At 31.6% G+C, this 24190-nt stretch overlaps 2 protein-coding genes and 1 long non-coding RNA gene across 7 annotated transcripts in view; 2 read left to right on the top strand and 1 right to left on the bottom strand.

Moving 5' to 3' along the window:
• LOC143246496 (uncharacterized) overlaps positions 1 to 2651 on the top strand; it is a 71542-nt gene extending 68891 nt beyond the window's left edge. Inside the window, exon 4 of the long non-coding RNA XR_013025996.1 lies at positions 2484 to 2651. This is a non-coding gene — a long non-coding RNA (uncharacterized LOC143246496). The remainder of the gene's footprint in view (positions 1 to 2483) is intronic.
• Positions 1 to 5446, bottom strand: part of LOC143246490 (solute carrier family 23 member 2-like) — a 16021-nt gene extending 10575 nt beyond the window's left edge. The window contains exons 1-4 of one of the 3 annotated variants that reach the window (XM_076493304.1): positions 5315 to 5446; positions 2479 to 2532; positions 1265 to 1369; positions 138 to 269 (exon numbers count right to left, since the gene is read on the bottom strand). In XM_076493304.1, the coding sequence (XP_076349419.1) occupies positions 138 to 269; positions 1265 to 1369; positions 2479 to 2532; positions 5315 to 5347 (324 nt within the window). In that variant the 5' untranslated portion in view covers positions 5348 to 5446. Of the gene's footprint in view, positions 1 to 137; positions 270 to 1264; positions 1370 to 2478; positions 2533 to 4339; positions 4426 to 5314 lie in introns of those variants that run through there. The other 2 variants (XM_076493306.1, XM_076493305.1) reach the window with 2 other exon arrangements.
• LOC143246491 (solute carrier family 23 member 1-like) lies at positions 5435 to 24190 on the top strand. Of its 3 annotated transcripts, XM_076493307.1 has the most exons (6): positions 5435 to 5522; positions 16967 to 17100; positions 21117 to 21369; positions 21594 to 21867; positions 22188 to 22283; positions 23185 to 24186. In XM_076493307.1, the coding sequence occupies exons 3-6, from the start codon at positions 21121 to 21123 to the stop codon at positions 23379 to 23381; spliced, it is 816 nt and encodes a 271-aa protein (XP_076349422.1). In that variant the 5' UTR covers positions 5435 to 5522; positions 16967 to 17100; positions 21117 to 21120; the 3' UTR covers positions 23382 to 24186. The 3 variants fall into 3 exon arrangements, with proteins under 3 accessions (XP_076349422.1, XP_076349424.1, XP_076349423.1); XM_076493309.1 differs by lacking the exon at positions 5435 to 5522 and having other exon boundaries at positions 16792 to 17100; positions 21594 to 21852; positions 23185 to 24190; XM_076493308.1 differs by lacking the exons at positions 5435 to 5522; positions 16967 to 17100 and adding an exon at positions 20442 to 20778 and having other exon boundaries at positions 23185 to 24187.

Below are 24190 nucleotides of genomic sequence, written 5' to 3'. Positions count from 1 at the left end.
CGACGAGAATAGTACAGTTGAAGATCTGTAATTATAAAACATTTGCAGTATATTCTGTGATCTTTGCTTGAATTTTCCTTATTTTCTCATTTCCACACTTGGCGTTTAAACTAAGCTTTCTTAGGGGCTTTACATACTGGATAAATAAATCCTGGTTTATTTGAAAACATCTCCACGCTAGTACAGCAGTAAGTCTTCGGATTTACAACGATACAATCAGGAGATCGATTTTCCACTGTGCGCTCAGCAGATAGCCCGATGTGGCTTTGCTATAAGAAAACACACACCCTTTGGAAAAAATGTTTACGCGATTAAACAAACAAATTAACGTACACATAACTTCGTTTAATAAAACTACGTGTAAAATAAATAATAAAGTATAGTAATTGCACTTAAAATAGTGCACAGTGTATGTAATAGTTGAGAGAGCTCAGTGTATGACACGCTTTTATGAGTTGAAACAAAGAAACTCACATCAAAGAAGAATAAGGCCCGTACTAAGATAATGTTTTGTGATACGTGTAGTTCATTATAATTATATCTATGCGTGTTTTATTCGATATGTCAAAAAATTAATTATAACACTAAAAATGTGTATTAAAACACAAAGTATAACGTTTTTTATTGAAAAATTATTTGTGTGAAGTCTGGTAACACTAAAGAGAAACAAAGAAAAGATCAATATAAGCTCTGTAGTAACGGGAAACAGTAGAATGTTTCACTTCTTTATGGTTTATAATTTTATAGTAAAGTTAAGAAGCAGAAAACTAAAATATAGAAACCGATAGTAAGAATACAGAGGAAAGTGACTTTTCAAAATTAAAGTTGATTTCAAACTCTATTTACAAACAAAAACAATGTTAAAGTCGGAATGAAGAATTGCATTAATTAAGGAAATACTAATGTTAAAGTGAAATGTTGCAGTGGAAACATCATATTTACAGCTGAGATATTCTTTCAAAGCAGTATTGGAAAAAGAAATAAACGATTCACTGAGTGAAATTTGCTATCAATAACATATGGTACTGTAAACATAATACGAAATATTTAGATAATTTGTGTTAATAAACCTCATCATCATCGTTAAACATGACGAGTATCATCAACAGGTGAGTCTTGTGAGGATGAAAAATGTGGAATTGTTTAATGAAGAATAATAATTATAACATATAATAAGATTTTATATGTATTTAATCACGTTAAATATTATTTATTCAAGTAATACTACATAATAAAATAACTACATTAAAATTCGTATTTTCACCTGGATCCCAAGTACGAAACACAGGTACCAACGAGGAACTTCATCCACTGTGTATAAGATGTCACCCCTGAATCTTCCTTCGTCTTTGGGCTGCACTACATAATCCTATTTATTGTAAAATAATGAATTGGATTCCTTAAAACTTAGACAATGAAGTGATTTGAAGTAACATTAGTGTTATATGTTCCACTTTTACATAAAGAAACTCATATTTCTCAAAGCTAATTCTGTGTTTCTATAACTTCTTGTGAGAGATTTACTACAATATACCCATTTAAATTTATATTTAAAAATGTACACAACTGATACTGTTAAATCTGTATTGCGAAATTCCCGCCTATTCACTAAATGTGTAGTTGATTCTCGACAATAAGATCCAACAATATATGTATGTACTTGAACATTAATGTATTGTTCATAAACTCACGTCACGCCTATAAATGTAACAAACGTGTCACGTCATAAGACAGTATACGGTACTGTTTTGGTAGGGTTGGTGTAATATAAACCTCGTAAACTAAAACTATGATTGACACTTACTAATCGGTAACTTCAGATATCTGACCAGGAATGTTAAAAGATTTCGAATATTAAAAATCATTTAACTTCAGGGGATTCACATCGGACATAACTATTTTTACTTACACATAATATATTTCTCAGAGGTGAAAAACTCGACGTGTGAAAAGCGAATAACAAAGAATTAGCTTTATGTCAAGTAAATCGTATCTACATCAACTTGAACTTAGTTCTTTTATCATGGTCTGAAAGTCTCGCTATTATTTGCAAGTTTTGAAAATCTTTGTAGGTTAATAATTATTTGTAATACCAATTATTGTACATTTTGTAATTGATTGTATTTTAAAATATATTTTTATAACAAAAACTGCCTGTATCAATTTTCAGATAGCCCTCGTGTAGCTTTTTGCGAAATTCAAAACAAACCAAACCATGTACTTTAACAAGCGTGTCTTTTCGTTTCATTAGGAAGAAAGCACACGATTGGCTGAAAGTTAATTCAATTATTGTTTTTGATATTATTTCCTAAACAAACAAAAAAAACAAATAAACTATTAGAAAAACTAGTCAAATATAACTTGGAATTATTATAGTTGATAATCTCTGTTAGAGCTAAAACATTTAACCAAATTGTATAAAAACAATTCTATTTCAGAAAATATTTTGTAATATCTCTACATCAGACTGTTTCTTACCTTAGGTTCATCGACTGTTATCTGGATTTCCTTTTTTGCGATTTTTGTTTCGTCCTACGAACGAATATATATAATTTCAATATGTAAAACACACTTAGAAAATTTTCATTGTGTTCTTCCAAACCTGTTATCCATTGTATTGTTCTACTTTTTAATATTTATGCACATAAACATCTCAGTATTCAAAACAAATGTTTTATCGAACTTTATGTTTTTTTTTAAATGTATAATGACATTTAATAAAACCTCCACTGGCCAATGAAGTGAGAATATTTATACCGTGGCCCTTCATTAACAAATGCTGCGTAATGTTTACAACGTACTACATGTTTTTAGGTAAAATTTTGATGAAATTAAAATTAAAAGGTACAATACAAGTACATCCCAGGATTGTATTTCTAAAGCAGGTGTTTTAACATTTCTTTGGGAGGCATATTATTAACTTTAAATGTTTGATTATCAGCATTTTAAATATAAATAGATACAAACTTTTGATTTGTAAGTTAATATTTAAGTATTAAAATAACCTTAATATCATACTTGTATTTTTTTTCAATTTGTTCATAGTTTCAACTTTTAACACTTCATAACACTTTTCATTTCCAATTAACCGAATCATTTGCAATACTATGCAGTAGTGCGTTATCAGTCAGTAGACTCTAAAATGACATTAATAGGGAAAGCTAAAAGTTATAGGTTGATGCTGTTCCGACGTCAGATAAAAGTACATATGCCATGAAATATAAAAATACTTACAAACTTTGTAAGTTACTGGTGTGAGATGAGAATTTCAAAAACTAGATATATATTTGTTACTATTCATTTTGGTCTAATTTATTTTTAAAACAGACTGATTCAGATGACGCTGCAAATGCACATTTAATTTTTAAAATATATCTTAATCTTTTACTGAAGTATTTATGATATTAAAATAAACAAAAAAGCAAAATGCTCTGGGATAACATATGATGACATGTAATAAACATGATAAGGTTCTCAGTCCTTTTTAACAGATTGCTAAATTAATGTCAAAACTACGCAAATGTAAAAGTATCTAGATTCGTAAAGTTAACTACTACATGTTGTTGATTTTCAAAATATTTAGAAAATGTTGTTATATGGGATAATGTTCGGTTCTTCACTAACTTACCTTCCCTGATTTTCAAATAGAGTAACTAGAAAAGTATTTAGTTTCTTGGAAAAATATAAATACTCAAAAAATTGCGATAAAAACAGTTGAGGTGTTAGGTATCTTTATTTTGCAAAGTAAGCCTCTCACACCTTACAAAAGCTGTGAACAGAATGCTAACCACTGTAAACCGTATTGTATATCATTATACGCCAAGCCCAGAAACTAAAATCACCAACAACTACTAAAGGTAAAACTATCAAAAAATTTAATCAATGCACAAACATTATTCAAAATTTACAGAAAAAACTACTTAAAGCGTTCTTGAACACGCAATACAAAGAACTACATAACTTACAGAAACAAAAAATGAACTTAGCCCATCAACTGACATGCTGCATTAAACCAGAGATTTAAACAAGTAGAAAAATGGAAACCAAATTCAAAGAACACAAAAAGTCACCTTCACACGTCTTCGAACACTGCAATTCAAATAAAAACAACATAACTATAGAAAACATTCACACACTTAATAAAGAAACAAACATAAACAAACCTGAAATTAAAAAAGCCTTACTTGTCCAACAACTCAAGCCCAAAATAAACCAAAACAAATGAACGCCTTTGTACCAATATTAATAAATATAATCCATCATCTAAGCACGCCCTCTACATTCCTACTCTCAGTTACACAACCGCCTTAAAACATGTGGTCAGCTATCGGTCAGTTACCTCTTTCTTTCTTTGTGGACCTGATGATGACCGAAGAAAGTCGAAACGTTGTTCGCTCCTCTACATTGTAGTTCTCTATCCATACCAACTGTTTTTACATATATATTTTTCTGCACAAGTGAGTTTTTCTCGTCTTCACAAACAAATTATTTGTTGTCTTGTTCATAATATTTAGATGTACTACTACGCATTCATTCTTTTAAACTTGCAAAACCTGTTTTTCATGTTCTTGAATCAACGTTCTTTACAGAGTTATAGCTCGTCATTTCTGCACATTTTTGATTTTATCGAAATACAGTCGTAGTTTTCAGTTGAATTGTTAAGATAATTTTAAGCGAGATTTGAAAGTATAATAATTATATCAAGGGTATTTGTGTAAATAATCCTTGAAGATTTTTTTCGTGTATTTAAATTTTTATTTAAACTAAACATCCAATAATATTTAACAAGATTCACATGATGCTCGTAAAATGCTATTCATTTTAAATTACGAAAACAAAGTTCGAGATAAACATTCAAATTACCAATAACATCTTATTAGTTCATGCCAGGAATATACACCGAATAAAATTATATACGTAAGTATCAGTAATGTCGATATAACCCACTTGTTGAGAAAAATATATGAGTGAAAACGGCTCGTTTGGGTTGAAAAATGTTTAATTTAAAGGAACGAACAACGTTTCGACCCTCATCGATCATCGTCAGGTTCACAAAGAAAGAAAGAGGTAACTGACCAGAGGCTGACCACATGTTTGAAAGGGGTTGTGTAACCGAGTGTCGGAATGTAGAGGGCGTGCTTAGATATTTGAATGTATCAGGTCGAAATGTTGTTCGCTCCTTTATGTAAAAAAATTTCTCAACCGAAACGAGCCGTTTTTACATATATACGTTCGCCTCGTTTGTTAACAGCCTAACAAAGTTGTATAACACACATAGTGCAATGGTTTAATATTCGAAATTTTATCAACATACCTTCAATTCAAAAGCCGGATTATCCTGTTCCATGCTTCCGAAATATTTTCTGAACGATTTCAAAAGCAATAAATACAGATACTGACAGGATACGTTGACAACAACTGTCGAACTGTGTACAAAAGTTCCTACCAATCTTCGCGCTGTTGTTTACTGAACCAGGTGTACTACGTGTGTTTCATATGCTACGTTCGTGAATCGCTACAAGGTAGGAGGAGCTATAAAAACATAATATCATAAGATGTGACAAAACTCACAAAATTTAAATTTTGTGTAACTTAGAAACAAATGTATGTTGTGGTGATAATTAGAGATTGTATTTTTTATTGATTTATTTTTTTATATTTATTTTAATATCGATGGTTGTTTTAGTTGAACATAGATATAAAAATTATTTAATTTGTATTGTTAAATGTGTAATGGGAATTTTAACCTCCTCTCTAAGTTTTTGAAAGATTCTCGACTGTAAGATTAAACAATGTACTGTAAATACCAGTGAGTGCCAGTATTGTTGCCAACTTAAATAAACATCTCTGAACATTCAACGTCACGTGAATCTTGTTAAGTAATTTGGGTTGTTTAGCATAAATTAAACATTGAAATAGAAGGTAAAAAATATTCAAGTATTATTTACATAAATATTACCCTTGATATAATTATATTACTTTCAAATATGTTTTGAATTTCGCGCAAAGGTGCACGAGAGTGATCTGTGCTAGCCATCCCTAATTTAGTAGTGTAACACGAGAGAAAGGCAGTTCGTCATCATCACCGCCCACCGGCAACTCTTTTACCAACGAATACTGAAATTAACATAATCAAATTATGTAAATAGTAGTAGATGGAGAAAAGTAATGTCATCAGAAGTGACGAAACTCTTTCTGTCAGAATGAAAAATTTTAAACTTAAAATAGATTTAGTTTTTGATGAGCATAAAAATTGTATTTTTTACTTATTTACTGTTATATATTTATTTTCAACTTTACATTTGTTGTAGTTAAATATATATTTAAAAATGCTGTAACTTATATTATAAAATGTGTATTTCGAAATGTCCGCCTCTTCTCTAAATCTGTAAAAGATTCTCGAGTGTAAGAATCATCTATTTACTGTGTACCAATATCGTTGGCAAATGTGCCTTTGAGAATACCTCCCGTAGTTTATATATCCTCACGTTAAAAACAGTTGTAAATTGTTGGTTTTATACAGTTAGTATACTATAAACCTCGATAGCTATGAGTGTGATAAACGTTTATCAATTGGAACCCTGCAGATATTTAAGCATGAACATTGAAAGAATTCGGACATCGCAAACAGTCTAACTTCAGTGAATTAACTTTGGACGTTAGTATTTTACGAGTACATTGTATAACATCGACTGTTAATAAATCACGTGAAAGCAGCCAAGAAGAGAGAGCTAGCTTCTACCCGTTTATTTAGTGTACTGATATGACTCGAAATTAATTCGTTCATCGTAAACCATCGATAAAGTATTTAGTTTCAGACTAGAGAAAAGATTCTTTATTCTTTGCAACTTGGTAAAAATATTATGTATAAATTATCATTTCTAATTAATATTTGTAATAACTGATATTATGAATTGTGTTATTGTTTGTATATTGAAGTATGTATGTGTTGAGAAAGAAATATGTGTCGGTTATTCTTCTTGTAAAATATCATAAATTTGACATATATCTACATTTAATTAATACTTAAAATTTAATTACAATTTGACACGGGTTCTACATGTATGCTCCCCAGTGGTTCAGCGGCATGCCTTCGGACTTACAACGCTAAAAACCGGGTTTCGACACCCGTGGTGGGCAGAGCACAAAGGGACCAACAACAACTGCATATATGAAATTGTAATACTTAAAATAATAAATCAGATACTCATTCGAGATAAATGATAAAGCATAACTCAAAATATTCCGTTTACACGCGCTCAATTCGAAATCTCTAACAAACAAACTAAGAAACATTACAGACAAATGTGCAGTCTGGTGTGCTTTTTATCATTATAATTAGTTTTATTAATATTGTTGTTTCTGTTGAAATTGTAGATTTAAAATTTAATATTGCCTATAAAAGTAGGATTTTGAATACTTTTTTTCTGCTTAACACTACCTTACCTAGACGATAACAAACACTTTAGGTTGTGCAGCAGGACTGAAATCAGTGTAGAACAGCTTAGAAAATAAGGTCAGAAACACACATACACATAAACAAAATAACGAAAATAACAACAGAGTAGTACTATACCAAAGATGATACCATTTACTGATTTTACTACCTTGTAATTCCCAATAGAAATGTTAATATATGACATTGTCCTTCTCTGAAGTTATTCAAGGTATATATGTAATAGTTACAAAAACTCATTCCACTCTGTGGGATCTTGAATGTGATAGAACAGCGATTATCAAAGCGTACTATTTGATTAATAGAAAATACCTCAAGAGTTGGTAGTGAGTTCTTCCCTCTACTTATATGTTAGTTAAAAATAGTGATGGCTAGCATAGATAGTAATTCTGTAGAAATACAAGAAACTTGTAAAATAAGTTGCAGCGACATCTAGTGTTTAATAATCGAGTATATCATTAAGTTTTGACTATTTCCTGTTGTTATTTGTTGTAGAACTTTTGATGTATTAAATAATGATTACACTTTGTGAATTATCCTTCTTTTACGTTATTAACATTAACATGATATTTATTTTCAAACATAAAACACTTAATTTCAGAAATAACAAGTTTCAAACTTTTTATAATTTCTGTTAATACGGTAAAGATGGTTAAAGCTTGAAAGTGTCTCAAACACGAAATCTTCTATCAACGACATAACCCTCTATCGAATGTAAACAGTCTAAAATATTTTATATTTCCAAAAGTTCAGATTATTGAATAAATTGCATTTAAAATTGTTTATCCTGGTATATTTCTTAAGCTGTTCTTTTACCAACGCATAGTAGGATTGAGCGCCACATTATAACGCCCCTTCGGTTAAACGGGTGAGTATGTTTGTCGTGACGGAGAGTTTTAACCCGCGACCTTAAGAAAGTCGAAACCATTAACCAGCTGGTCATGCCGTGCTGTTTTGAAAAAGAAATAAATTCTAAGTACAACTTCTGCTTAGTGATAAATTTATTTGCTGAGATCATACGTTTATGTTGTTTCTTTTTTTGTCTTACATATGGTATCATGTTTTCGCATTAATTAGGTGTCTCAAACATACAGTTTATATGTGAATGTTTATTCCCTCTAATATTGTTAATTTCTTAACTTAGAGATAATGTTGCCAATTCACGTAGGTTTCTAAAGAGTTTCTGTGTGTGTGTTTCTTATAGCAAAGCCACATCAGGCTATCTGCTCTGCCCACCGAGGGGAATCGAACCCCTGATTTTAGCGTTGTAAATCCGCTAAAGAGTTTCTACAAAAGAATCATGATATTTAGTAACACAGAGTTGAAATTAAAGTTTTTTTTATGGGAGTAAACATGGTTAGTTTATAAAATTGTTTTTTTTTAATTTTGCGCAAAGCTACTCGCTATTTGCGCTAGCCGTCCCTAATTTTGCAGTGTAAGACAACAGGGACGGCAGCTATTCAACACCACCCACCGCCAACTTTTGGGCTACTGTTTTAGCAACGAATAGGTGGATTGACCGTCACATTATAACGCCCCCACGACTGAAAGGGCGAGCATGTTTGGCGCGACGGGAATGCGAACCCACGACCATCAGATTACGAGTCACCTGGCCATGCTAAGCCAGTTTATAGAATAAACATGTCAACTACCTCATCCGTTTTGTCTCGTTTCATTCGAGTGATTTATATTTTCCAAGAAACCAAATACCCTTTTGTATATATATTTAAAAAAAGAAAACAGCGAATGTAAATTATTAGGAAACTGAAAGGTATTTTGTATGCCAATAGTTTATACTTATATTAAAAATAACACAGAACAGTTAACTTTGAGAATTTACATACTTTTGTTTGGCATAGCGTTGGAAGTATTGTATTCAGCAGTCTGTTAATATTGATGAAACGGAAACCCTATAACCGGAGCGTTTTAGAATTGTGGACCTTCTTTCTTCATTGTCGAATTGAAGAAGAAAGGTTCACCCTTCAAAATCTCTTGTGTTAAAGAGTTTCTATTCCACTGTTATCAAAAGTGTTTGAACATCATTGATCATATGTTACTCCAGGGCATTTGTTTGGTAGTTTGTTATTTTCTTTCTCTTTGTTTTAATATCAGAAAACTTTCAAGAAAAGTTCAAGGTGTATTTTCAGAATTAGATTTAATTTCGTAGCATCCTCGGAATTGATCTGCGTAAAGAGAAAATTATTTTTATTTATTGCTCTGGAATTTCATATGAAATGCTGTATTGTAACTTAAGAGTTTACCGGTTTAGAAATACAAGCGTACAATATTTTTATGTTGTGATATTTTATTTCAACTTCATCACAAATTTTACCGAAAATTGGTGCTTCCTTAATTAAATATTCAGTCTTACACTACTAAATTAGGGACGGCTGGCGCAGATAGCTTTGCGCGAATTTGAAAAACAAAACAATCTTCCAGATTTGAGATATTGTTAATAGACAAAACAGTGAAACAAGACCCAATAATTACTTAGTAACTATCTTCTTCTGAATAAAGTTCGCTTTAAATTGACGGTCATTCGCATCATTTTTTGGTAAAAGAGTATCATAAGAGATGACAGTGAGTGGGTAGTGATAACTAGCTGCCTTCTCTCTACTCTTACATTAATAAATTAGGTTTGATTTTTGGTTTCTTTTGAATTTCGCGCAAATCTACACGAGAGCTGTTTGCGCTAACCGTCCATAATAAATGCATTTTAAGACTAGACGGAAGACAACTAATCATCACGACCCACCGCCAACTGTTGGGCTACACTCTTACAAATGGGATTAATCGTAATATTATAACGCCCCCACGGTTGAATGGGCGAGCATGTTTGGTATGACGGGGATTAGGACCCGCACACTTCAGATTATAAGTCGAGTGTATTAATGCCGGGAAATAAAATTAGGGACGGGTAGCGCAGGTGACCCTTGTGTAGCCTTGCGCGAAATTCAAAACAAACAAATAAAACTCAGTCATTGAGTCAAAATAACTGGTGAAAATTCAATATACTTTCTATATGTTGCATTTTGAGTAAAATCACATTGATGAGTACACTGAAATGGGCGACAACTGCCTGAACTAGAAAAACAAAATTTTAAAATTGTAAAATCTTCTTCTACATATATTTTTTTTTCAACAGGCAATTTCTTCCAATTCAAATACACGTATCATAAATATTCTGCTTAAACAATCTACTAAACGAGATATAATCATACACCTTAAGAAACAAAAACATTCTCATTTAGATATTTGGAGCGTACGCTTTATTTCGGGCTTAATTGTAATTCTAATGATTATTGGGGAAGAATTTAATTACGTGAAATAAAGAAGACACTCTATCTAGTAATTAACTGGTGATTAATTATGAAAACACATAACATGGATAACTGTTGTTACTTCACACATAATAATATTAAGTAAAAACTTAGGAAACATGAAACAACCAAACATATTTACTGTGTCAAGAGTATGTACACAAATTACAGCAAAATACATAAATAAAGTTTGTAATAAACAACATTTGATATTTTGCTATTTGTATGAATGTATCTCATGATTCATGAAGATCTGAACCGTGCAGTAAAAGTATCACGTTACTGAAGAAAATAGTTATGTTACCCACTTGACAGGCTATATTATCATTCAAAGTTTATCCTAAAAGATACATATATTAATATAATTGTGTTTTAAATTGAGCCAAATGCACTGTACTTCGTAAGATAACAGTGAAATATATATCTTCGTTCTCGGATCGACATATTCTATCAAAGTGAAAATTTGTCTGCTGAGAGCTAAGGATGTCCAATGTGGGAGTCCACGGTTAGTCGAGTTATAATTATTACTTGATACGTTTCTTGTTAAAAGTCACAAAGAATTAAATGAACTGTGATAGTGATAGATCTAGTTATAGGTATAGAAACTGAAAAAAAGAAACGTTAAATCAAATTTATCATAAACTGTATTTTAATACTTTGTTTTATTTCTATTGCTATTAATAAACAAAGACAAAATACGAAAATAAAGTTAGGTAACAAGAACAAGACTTCATTATGTTGAATAATGAGCATAATGATAAGATTGCAACACAGATGGCAGCACTATAATAAAACAGTCAAATATGGACAAGTTATTTACAACAGCGAAAGCTTATTTAATGTAAAACTGTTGACAATAAATTAATTTAGTAGAAATTTCACGCAGTAGTTAAGTTCGACCCTTATCTATCTGTATACAGAAAGAATCTTTAGAGGATGTTCTCGACAGTATCTTGAATATTTTGGACCAGAGTATAACTACTAGATGAAACAGGCTTTAAATACCCGCACCCCGCTACTACAGCGGTATGTCTCCGGATTTACAACGTTAAAATGAGGGGTTCGATTCCCCTCGGTAGGCTGAGCAGATAGCCCTTTGTGGCTTTGCTATACGAGAAACACACACAAACACACTTTAAATACTATAGTGGTTTTGATTAAGTTAACGTTATTCCTCGAGAGATTTTGCAAAAGTCATTTCTTTACCTAACTAAATAATTTCGTGTGACAAAAAGTTAATGCTGCTGAAACTATTTTAAGACACATCGCTATGTGTTTTCAATGAATTTTCAAACTTCTAAAATAAAATTTCCTACATTTCGGTGTCCTAATTTCTGCTGTCAGGTCAAGTATGTTTAACGGATTTAACATTATATATTTATTTTAATATCTGTTTGTTTCAGTTTAATATGCGTATTTAGAAATGCATGTAACTTATATTGTTAAATGTGTAATACGAAAGCCTTGCCTATTCTCTACATAAGAATCAACAATATACGATGTGCGCATATAAAATACCAGTAAAATTTAAAGAAAATCCCCTCTCAAGCTTATAAAAGGTAACTAATGAAATGCAGGTAGACAGTTTAATATTGTTGGTTTGCTTTAGTTAGTATACTATTACCTCGGAAAATATAACTGTGATAAACGCTTATTAATCAAAAAACTACAGATATTTGACGAAGAACGTTTTTTGGTTTCGAACGTAACAAACGATTTAACTTCATTGAATTAACTTCGGACTTTAGCATGTTAACCAGGATACTAAATATTATTATGACTGACGTTCGTGTGCTTGTTGGAGCAGCAAGCTAACTTCCCCGTTGGTTATATTTTACCTGTGCGTCAATACAAAATTAATTCTCTCTCAGTGATCCGTAAATAAAAGATTGAGTTCCAGACCAGATATAAGACTCGGTACTGTTTACAACTTTTTTGAACATAAATCATTATTTAGAGTAACAGTACTTATAAATTGTGTTGTTGTTTGTATATCAAAATATATTTGTGTAAAGAAAGAAAATTGTATGTATCAATTTTCTTAGTGAATATAAATTTGATACATAATGACATTCAACTAACTTTTAAATTAAAATTAAAATTTCCAGCTATTTGAAATCGTGATAGGTAAAGTATGTTGCATAATAAATCGTTGACTTATCCGTGATAAATTACATAATACGTAACATGTTTTCAGCGTATTGCGGCTTAATTAGCATCCCCTTTAATGAATATTTGATTTACTCGCTTCTCGTTGCAACAGAACCTAAATGAAAATGTTCTGATATCAAACATTTTTGTAAAGTCATCGTATAACAGTTTCTTGTGAGTACTCACAAGTAAAGCATAATATGTGAGCGCTCGTACATGTGTGAAAGAAAGCACCAGCCTTTTTCAGTTCAGGGGGAGTTTGAGTGAAGGTAGAAAACATTAAGGGGGATATAAGGAGTATAAATGAAAGCTTTGCGAAGTTTTAAAATTGTTATAACCCATAATAAATCCTCACAGAGAGAAGAAACGTAAATACAAGCTCTCTGAGAAAGATTGCATGTTACTATATTGGTCACATTCGGCTCAACTTGCTGGTTCTGATGCAATATCTACATAACTCACGTTACTTCCCCGTACAAAGTTCTATCTGTGAGTTGAGTCTGTGTTTGTAACTTTTCCAATGTGACCGTGCGTGGATAAGGAACAGACCCACAGAAAGAGACACTTGCGCTTTTATATGTATATCAAGATAGATTGGTGAAGGAATCTGTAGAAATTCACACCACGTGTATAATATTATACAAATATTTACATTATTCACCATTGTTCCATGGAGAGATGAGCTTTAAAAAATTAACTGTATAACACAATTCCCATTTTCCAAATTTTGTCATGATGTAGTGTTTAAAAATTAGATTGTCGTTCTATTAGATAAAACTAGTCGGTTAAGCTATAGTAATGGCTTTGCTGTCGTTTCGTTAAAATATATAATTTAAGTTCAATGTTTTTTTTTTCGTGAAGAGAAAGAAAAAACCATCAACAATAAACTAAGCTGTTGCTAACAAAATTTTCCAGTCAGCATAAGGTTTTATGAAACACTACGGCTTCCTGTTTCCTTTTATTGCTCTCAAAAAGTTTTCTGTTATACGTTCGGCACGTGATAAAACTGAATAGATCAAGTCTTTCTGTTTTTGGAATAAGTAAAAAGTTAAAAAAGTACATAATTAACCACAAATCATCACATTAGAAGCATATAATGTACCTTGTGTACTTACTATGAAAAGGAAAGAAAATGGAATGAATATAAAACAAATACAAACAGATGCAAACTTTGATGAACTCTAATATTTTAGAGATATAAGACTGTGTAACATTCTATAACTTCTGATCAATATAAAAGCTGTATATTAAACATTCAGTAATAAAGCGGGTAACAACTCCAAAACAATGAAACTCTCAGATCTCGCAGCGGTAAAAGCCTAGTTTGAATTGGAAAATGAGGGTCGCGGATTCGAATCCTTTTTCACAGAATATGCTCGCCCTTCCAGTCGTGGGAGGTTTGGTTTGGTTTGTTTTTGAATTTCGCGCTAAGCTACTCGAGGGCAATCTGCGCTAGATGTCCATAATTTAGCAGTGTAAGATAAGAAGGAAAGCAGCTAGTCATCAACACCCACCGCTAACTCTTGGACTACTATTTTACCAACGAATAGTGGGACTGATCGTCACATACATATTGAATGATGATACTTTGCTCGTTCATAGATATAATTAAGTGTTTGATGTACAAAAACGACGTTACACGAGATGTCATAATAATGAACCTGTCCTCATTTAATAGGTCATGAAGGGTTAGACTCACACCAATACGGAATGCGTCAGTAATATGTTAAAGATACATGGATTTCAGATTTTTTTGTGTTTGTGTTTTTATAAGTGCTTACAATTTTAGCGACGAAAACGAAAACTTACAAATTTATTTTTGCTATTGATCAAAGTAAATGATAAGAAGTTTATATCATTAAATAATTTTATTGTTAGTGATATTTTAAACGCAAAAATTAAGCTTGGATTATTTGTGTTTATTTTTTAAATACATTTACGCTTTTAAATATGAGATTCCTCTGTAAATTTTAATGTCTTAGTTTAAATCACGTAGATGGGCAAAACACCATTCGAATCTGAAACGTGACACACGTAAAACTTTTTTGAAACAGCTATGACGTATTAAATGAAAAACAGTTCATACTGTTGAATTAGAAATATTACTATCTCAAACTAAAACTGTTGTCTTGTCCTAAGTTAATACATTTCCTTTTGTGTCTTTCATTTGACTTAACTATAAACACAACTCAGTAATATTTCAAATCACAGACAGCGGTGAAATTCACAGAAAATATTCAGTTGCAAATTCTAAAATACTCTTTTATTCAATTAAATCGTCACCTGAATAGGATGGAAGAATAAATTATTGTGGTTAATGTTACATATTGTTGAACCACTAATATAGAAACATTTTAGTTCCTTTCTTTAGTGTTTAATAAAAACACCTCACGTTTATTTCTGTCGCTTAGAACGTATTTCAAGTTGTATTTGATTGTAACATGAAAAATTAACTGTATTTATTGGTTTTTACAATTATAGCAATGTATGATGATGCTCGGGTCGACTTTGGCATATTCTTACTTGGTCACACCAAAGTTCTTCATCCAAGAATCCGACCCGGCGAGGGGCTACATAACATCAATAATACTTTTTGTGTCAGGTTTTGGAACCATAATTCAGTCAACATTCGGTACAAGGTAAAAGCGAATATGATCCATCTAAGCTTAAAGGATTAAAAGCGTGGAACATTTTCAATGTCATAAAATTGTAGAAAATCTTGTAGAAAAATATATATGTAAAAACAGCTGGTATGGGTAGAGAAAGAACTATGTTTGTTTGTTTATTTAGTATTTAGGTGTTTTCTGTGGTTATGTTGTGTTTATTTGATTTGTAGTGTTCCAAAACGTGTGAACATTACAAAATAAATAAAAAAGCCACCTTCACACTTTTCTGAGCATTGCAACTCAATTAACCACAACATAACCGTAGAAAACACCCAAATACTAAATGAAGAGACAAACATAAACAAACGCAAATTTAAAGAAACCTTAATTTCGCTACAACTCAAGCCCAGAATAAACCAATACAAAGGAACACCTTTATACCTATTTAATAAATATAATCCAACATCTTAGCACGCCCTCTACATTCCTGCACTCAGTTACACAACCCCCTTCAAACTTCTTCTGTCATTGCTAGTTTCACAAAGAAAGAAAGAGGTAACTGACAGACAGCTGACCATATGTTCGCTCCTCATCATAGTGCTTTTTCTATCCATACCAGCCATTTTTAAATATATAAAAAACTATAATAGTCTGAAATCACACCATGTTACGTATTTTTTGTTTCTTTGTCATAAATCTACTGCTTAATATTTTCTTTGTAAGGAACGTGCAAACAAAGAATGTTGCAACATCTATTTTAGAATTGTAAGACTGTGGAAACGGCAGCTAGACATAGTAACCACTGCGATTTCCATTGCTATTGAATAGTAGGACATGACTGTCTCACTAATAAAACAAAAGAACCACAAGTAAAGTTATAGCTGACGTATACTAGTCACTAAGCCACACCCGTTCAACTATCTCATGCAGCTGGAAAATTAAAGATATTCCTTATCAAGACATATGTATATAGACAACTGATGTACCTTTTTGGAATCTCTATGTATTTTGATTTTTGAGAGAAGCGTTGTGATACAACTATCTTCATTCTCTAAATAAAATACAGTGAGAATGGTGATCTTGGAAATGGAATGTTTATAAATCAGCCTTTAGCAATGTAAACTACAGTATAGCATTATTGAAAATAGGCAATGTCATTAGATAATGACGTTAATCATTTTGACGTAATGACTTCAAACTGTGTGTATGAAAGAACCTGTTTGGTGAATACTGAAGTTGTTGCTGTGAGAGATTACTAGACAATAATACAGCTTTATGTAGAACTCTGAACCTGTTTCAAATTCTTAATGAAAATATATATATACATTCAGGATAGTTTTGATATTGTTTGTTGTCGCTTGGACTCTACGTAATTATACACAGAGCTGATTTAATACTTAGACGTAAAATCTTATTTTGTGTTTTCATTCAAGGCTCGCCTTTTGCCTTTGTGGCTCCGATATTTGCTACTTTGAGTTTACTTCAGTGGAAGTGTCCTGGTGAAGAAGAACTGTTGTCGGCAACAGAAGAAGAGCTACAAGAAATCTGGCAAATCAGAATGCGAGAGGTGAGCAAAAATTTTGTTAATTAATGGAAAAATAAAAGCAATAATAGTCACAATATCTTAAATTATTTAAATCTGATTCACTACTGAATAAGAACACCTGGAAATTAATAAAAATGTTAGTGTTAACGATGGAGATTTGAATAAATGTAAACAAATTATTACTGTAATAATAAAAAACTATTTTAGCTTCAACGACTTTATTAATTTCATTAAAGTCGTAGGTTTTTACTCAACGCGTTAACTTTACAAATCTTTTTATTTAAACAAAAATCGCTTGTTACCTGTTATAATTCATCTCTGACAAGCCTCCGAGTAACTACATTTAAACAAAAATATATTTTAATATACAAACAGTATATTAATTATAATCAATTACAAATAATCGTTTATATACAAGCATTTTTCAAACAGTACTGAATCTTCCATCAGTTCTGGTTTGTTTTTGAATTTCGCACAAAGCTACCCGACAGTTATTTACGGTAGCCACCCCTAATTTTATAGTGTAAGTAAAGAGGAAGGCAGTTAGCTTGTCATCACCTCTCACTGCCAACTCTTGGGATACACTTTAACCAATGAATACTGGGATTGAGTGTAATATAATAACACCCTCACGACTGAAAGGGCGAGCAAGTTCGGTGTTACAAGATTTCGTTACCGTGACCTTCAGATGCCATTCAGGAACCCCAACTACCTGGCCATGCCGGGCCATCCATGTTGTCTGGAACTGAATCTTTTATTAACAGTTAACTTATGATGCTATTTCAGTGAAATTGAACATTTCTAATGTTCGAAATATATTAACGTTCCTGATCAAATATCTGTAGCTTTCCTATTAGTTTGCTTTTTTTTGCTTTTGAATTTCGCACAAAACTACGCTTTGGCTATCTGCGCTAGACGTCCCTAATTTAGCAGGGTAAGGCTAGAAGGAAGACAGCTATACATCACTCCCCAACGCCAACTCTTGGTCTTCTTTTCCGACTAGTAAGCGTTTATCACAATTATAGCTTCCGAGGTTAATAGTACACTGACTGTAACTACCCAACATCGCGTGTTGTGATGGTTACTTTTTATACTCAATGGGCGTAATTCTAGAAAATTCAGCTGCCAGTTATACTGGGATTCATTAATATTTTACATACACATCGTACGTTATAGATTCTTACGCTCGGGAATCTTCTGCAAATTTGGAGAACAAGCGTGACTTTCCCAACACAGAATTTAAAATATAAGTTACATACATTTTTAAATATATATCCAATTTAAGCAAATTATGTCTCATGCATTAAAATGAAACAAACATAGATATAAAAATATATGTATAACAGCAAATATATTACATACTTTAAATTCAATAATTTATAATATATCTTTGCATCATTTAAAATGTAAGTCTTGATATGTTTGTGTAAATACAAGGCGCTATCATTGGTGCATTCATCTTTGAAATGGTTATAGGACATACAGGTGTTATAGAAATTATTCTTCAGTGGTTAACACCTTTAGTGATAGTCCCTACCATATCGTTGGTCGGACTTTCTCTCTTCAAAGAAGCAACTTTTACAGCTAGTAAAAACTGGGGAATAGCAATTATGTAATTCTTGTTTTATAATAAACTTATTAATGGTGTTTTGTTATACTCAAGTAAAACTTTTATTTGTAAAATATGAAATAATTTACAGCCGTGTACGAATATTGCACAATGCTACACGAGGGCTATCTACGCTAGCCGTCCCTAATTTAGGAGTGTAAGATTAGATAGAAGGAAGCTAGCCATGATAACCCACCGCCAACTCTTGGGCTATTCTTTTATTAACGAATACTTGGATTGACAATCACATTATAACGCCCCCACGGCTGAAAGGGCGAACATGTTTGGTGCGACGGGGATTCGAAACTGTGACCCTCAGATTACGACTCGAGTGCCTTAACCACCTAGCCCGGCTGGGCCTATATTTTATGGTATCGCACTGATACGTCAAAGGCCCGGTATGGCATATGAGTTATTACAACTATATTTTCCTTTCCAAACATTCAATCAAACTAACCGTTCTCATAATAATGGCTTTCAAAATGAAAACCTTATTGAGAATCAAATCAAATTAAGGTGAAACTATTCTATAATAGTGTCAACAGTGTTTATCTTAATGCTAGAACATTATTTCGTTATCACGTATCGTAGATCTCGATCTTATAATTTAATATTTTCTACGGTTAGTTAATAATCGTCTCATTTTGCATCAGATTTTGAAAAAAAATGCTTAGAGGAAAATATTTCTTCGTTATCTTTTAAAAAGTGAATGAAAATAAATGGTCAGTAAAACCGATTTACAGAAGTATGTAACATAATACATTATACCATGCACTATAAGCATGACATGGCCTAGGGGTTGATGCGTTTAAAATTGCATGGTGCCGGTTCGAATCCCTTTACTTAACATTTTCGCTATTTAAAATAAAACAACGACATAAAATTATTGCCTAAGAATTAACTAGAAAACTTGAAATTTTTCCCTGCAAACCGAGATGTGTTCATTTATGGCAAATGCACTGGTGAAGGAATACAGGGAGATATGATTACTGCTAAAGATATAAGCGTGTTCCTTCACATAACACTGTAACACTGTAAAGTGTTAACTTTGAGAACATTAACTGCTACAATCAAACTCATATTAATTACTACTGTTAAACATTCATATAAACTTTGTTGCACTAAATAGCTTTTCCAGTTTAGTATTCAGTGTCTCAACAACCCACTATTAAAATAACTGTATCTTGTTGATCTTTGTTTTCAGAACAATTTTACTTCTTGTACTCTTCTCCCAGTACCTCAAAAACATTAATATTCCTGGCTGTAGCTACAGTAGAAAAAAAAGATAGAAGATCGAACAACTGCCTTTTCCAGTTTTTTTCCAGTGGGTATGGGTTTTAAACACGGCTCATTTCACCTTTAGATAAATATACACCAAAATTTCAATTATTAACGTTAATGTAAAAAGAAACATTCCTGAAATAATTTAGTGTTATAGAGAAATGTTTTGCTGTACAGTTATAAAAACAAAAGAATTTAAATACAACCAACTTCTTTTGTTGCAAAGTTACGAGCTATAACAAAATGGAAACCAGAAGGAAGCATTACAAAATAGGTAACACAAAGCCAAGATCACACATGTTTATATTTTATATATGAAAAAATATTGCAGCATTACTACTTTATAAGTAACTTTATAGTTATGATATTATGTGTCACGTATTTGTACCATTATAACTGTATTTTTTAAATAGCTTTTACTAATTAACTATAGAGTGAACATCCACCTTAGGTTTATGTTAAGTTTTTGGTTCTCAACATATTCAATAAGCATTATTCCTCTGATTGTATGTAAACAAATTTCCACTCACAAAAAATTAACTACTAATATAAACTGCAAAAACATTTCTAATAAAAGTAACATATAAATATATACATGTGTGTGTATGCGTGTGTGTGTGTGTGTGTATAATCGTTAGAAACACCATTTGAATATTTAATAACAAATAACTGTAAGCCTACCTTCAGGTGTTACTTACCACAGTTATTGCATGGGTTATTTGCTTCATACTAATTGCTGCAGGTGCCGTGGGACCAATCAACTCAGTCAGAACTGATCTTCGTATAGAGACTATGTGCTCTAGTCCCTGGTTTGTGTTTCCTTATCCAGGAAAGTAGTTATAAAAATATTAATTAAAATTTAGATTTTTTTATTTACTTAAGTAGTTTACGAAATTATCTTTTGATCAAGTTGTCAATGTAGGAACTTCTTATCTCTTCAATTGTTGTAAAAGAAATTTTATTGTGAAGTTCACTGAACAATATATAATCATTAAGATTATTCATTATCTTGAAATAAAAATATACTAATTAAAAGTTATAATCTGAAAGTTTTATGTTTTATTGTACATGTATTTTGTTAAAGGAGTCGAGAATATTATGTTTGAAATAAAGATAGACCATTTACATCTTCATTTTCGTCTTTCAGAACAATGGGGTTTACCAACAGTCAGTATCGGTGCTGTTTTTGGAATGTTTGCAGGAATACTAGCATCAGTATTCGAATCAGTAGAAGATTACTACGCATGCGTACACTAGTCTCCGCACCTCCTCTTCCACCTAGCGCCATAGACCGTGGAATATTTGCAAAAGGAATTTGCTGTATCGTTTCTGGAATTTGGAGATCTGGAGGTGGAATGACTTCTTACAGTCAAATTATTGCAGCAATCAGAATAACAAAAGTATGACCATGTGCTGTTTCTCAAATAGAGACTAGAGCACTACTATTACAATTGTGAATATTATTGTTAACTGCTTAGATTTATTGTGTTATTATACATGCGTGTGTATATCATAACTGCTGATATTTCAAAAACTTAACTTATGTAAATATAGTAACCGCTGATATTTCAGAAACATAAAACTCACTTCACTTTTTCTTTTCCTCAATTTTTCACACCAACAGGTGGCTAATCAACGAGTCATTCAGTATGGTGCTGTTACCAAGTTGATGTTTGCAGTTCTGGGGAAGTTTGGGGCCTTTTTAAACACTATTCCTGAGCCCATTGGTGGAGGAATCACATGTGTTATGTTTGTAATGGTTACGGGAACTGGACTGTCCAATGTCCAATTTATCGACCTTTACTCATCGAGAAATATTTTTATCCTTGGATTATCGTTATTAATGGGCATTGCCATTCCAAAGTGGTTCAAGGTTCACTCAGGTATTATTGATATAGGTAGGTACAGCTTTGAGTGTGACTGGAGTTTGGAGAAGGAAATTTGTTAAATCTAATGAAACAATTTCTGAAATTTAAGATAATACTGACAGTTCAATGATCCACAAGTTACAAATCATGAAGAATATCAAATGTACAAAAATATGTACTAAATGTTAGCCTCACACAAAATGGAAGATTCTTATAACATTATAAGATGGTTGAGACTTATTTAGTTAACAGAGAACAAGATCATAAGTTCGTGAAGTGTTCTTTAAGCTGCTACTAGATGGTAAACCTAAATGTATCTTATTATTAAAACTTTTATTGTTTTCGTTTAGGTAATGACGTAGGAAACCAATTCATTACAGTTCTATTAAACACCAGAGTATTTGTTGGTGGACTAAATGCCTTTGTGTTAGACAATTCTATATCAGGTAAGAGAGCATTCCTTTGAGGCTCCTGAATAAATCGATTACATTTCAATGGGATTTGTGATACTGTTAAAGTATTGCGTTAGGTGTTTAATTTTATTAGTTTTTTAGCCATAAAATATTCAGTTAGTTTCATTTTCTTAGAATCTGTAAAAAAAACAATTTTGTTCTGCATTACTTTCGAATACGAAAAAATCAACTTGCACCTGTAACATGACATTTTTGATAACCCATCTACATATTTCAATTTTTCATTGTTAAATATATTATTTGGTAACAATAGTCAGAATCTGGTTGTAAAATATTTACGAATTCTATTCTCTCTCATTTCACAAAAAGATCACTTTTTATGTCATGTGACAGTCAGACATGAAAGTCTCATAGACTTAGCCCTCAGTCTGATAGTTTATAGCGCTAAATATCAATTTCAATATCTGGAGTGGACACAGCGTATGTAGTTCATTGTATAGCATTGTACGTAACAATAAATAAAATTGAAACTTAAAATAACCTCTTTCCTACAAGAAACTAAATTTCTGTATGTTTTATGTATCATATAACCACAGCTGTAGAATCAAAGAAAGTCTGTTTCGTTTGTTTTTGGTTAACAATCGAGAAGTATCAAACATTTTTATTCAAAGGTGAGCAACAACGAAGCATCAGGAAAAAAACAACTGTATAAGAAAATGGAAAGTTCTATTCACAATATCTTTATGATTCTGATAGGGGTGTACTATCTACAGGCAACGCATGGAAAATATGTAAAAATATTGGACCATTTTAACTATAAATGTAATATTAGATGTAAATGAATAAACACTTTTCATTTTGATAAACAAAAATAATAAGACATTTCAATTATTCTCAAAGCTGAGAATATATAATAAGAATGTATGAATTTCAGGGACAGACGAAGAAAGAGGACTCATGAAATGGAGAGAGCAAGGCCTTGAACATAATGGATCTGAAGGTGACCAGTTGACATTATCGTCACCTTCAATCTATGACCTCCCATTCGGCATGAACCTCATTAAAAGATATAAAATTTTCAAGAACATTCCTATCAGTCCAACATACGATCAGAATATTTTTTTTTCGTAAAGTGAGACCATTATTTAAAAGATTTAAATCTCAAAAGAAAAATATTCATAAAATTTACTCTGTAATGTAACGATACAGTCGTCTTTTGTTTGGTTACAACAATTAACATGTAAGTTAGTACAAATGTATAATCGGTTTTATATAATGAGACATGGTATCGTTGTTCTTGTTTTACGACTGAGTATATTAAAGATTAGAATTATCAAGTATTTTACTTAATGACTCATTTAATAGTATTTAATAATCTCTTTACATCAAACGTCTAAGTTTGTTATTCATAGGTAGAACTGAGGAACAAAACACTAGTAAATGGTCTTCTACTCAATAAAGATGACACTCCTATCATTACCTTTAATACCATGCTTTTACTGTATCATTTCTATCAGAGTAATTATTATTATCTACTTTATATGTACATATACACGTATAACACTATATTTTTACATGAATACTTAATAGCAAAAGACCAAGTAGAAAATACCGCTTTTGTATCAAATAGCTAAATCTCGTCTTGTATGTTTATAAAGTTAAATCACGTAATAAAAACTATACCAACAGCGCAAACAAGGTTAGGATTCAGAGTATCTTATATTTTATTATATTTACCAAGAACTTCTAATAACTTTAGAAAATTTATCCAGGTGTTAGCAGTTTCAACGGACATGCAACAAAAATCTATGAATGATTTGGTGAAAGACAAATTTTATACCAATAATGAATCGTTGTGTTTTGGCCGTGACTTTGAAACTTTAGTAAATCACTCACACAGTATTATTTGGTTTCAAACCTATAGAAAACTTTGATTAAGC

Source organism: Tachypleus tridentatus, chromosome 3, assembly GCF_004210375.1.
Source record: "Tachypleus tridentatus isolate NWPU-2018 chromosome 3, ASM421037v1, whole genome shotgun sequence".
Lineage (NCBI taxonomy): Eukaryota > Metazoa > Arthropoda > Merostomata > Xiphosura > Limulidae > Tachypleus > Tachypleus tridentatus.
This window is presented reverse-complemented; position numbering and strand designations above follow the sequence as displayed.

What these genes read in the sequence shown, in the direction of transcription:
- LOC143246491 (XM_076493308.1), top strand. Translation starts at nt 21,121, where the DNA reads ATGGGGTTTACCAACAGTCAGTATCGGTGCTGTTTTTGGAATGTTTGC. An exon ending in CAGCAATCAGAATAACAAAA is followed by an intron (nt 21,370 to 21,593) that starts GTATGACCATGT and finishes TCACACCAACAG; the next exon opens with GTGGCTAATCAACGAGTCAT. An exon ending in CTCAGGTATTATTGATATAG is followed by an intron (nt 21,868 to 22,187) that starts GTAGGTACAGCT and finishes GTTTTCGTTTAG; the next exon opens with GTAATGACGTAGGAAACCAA.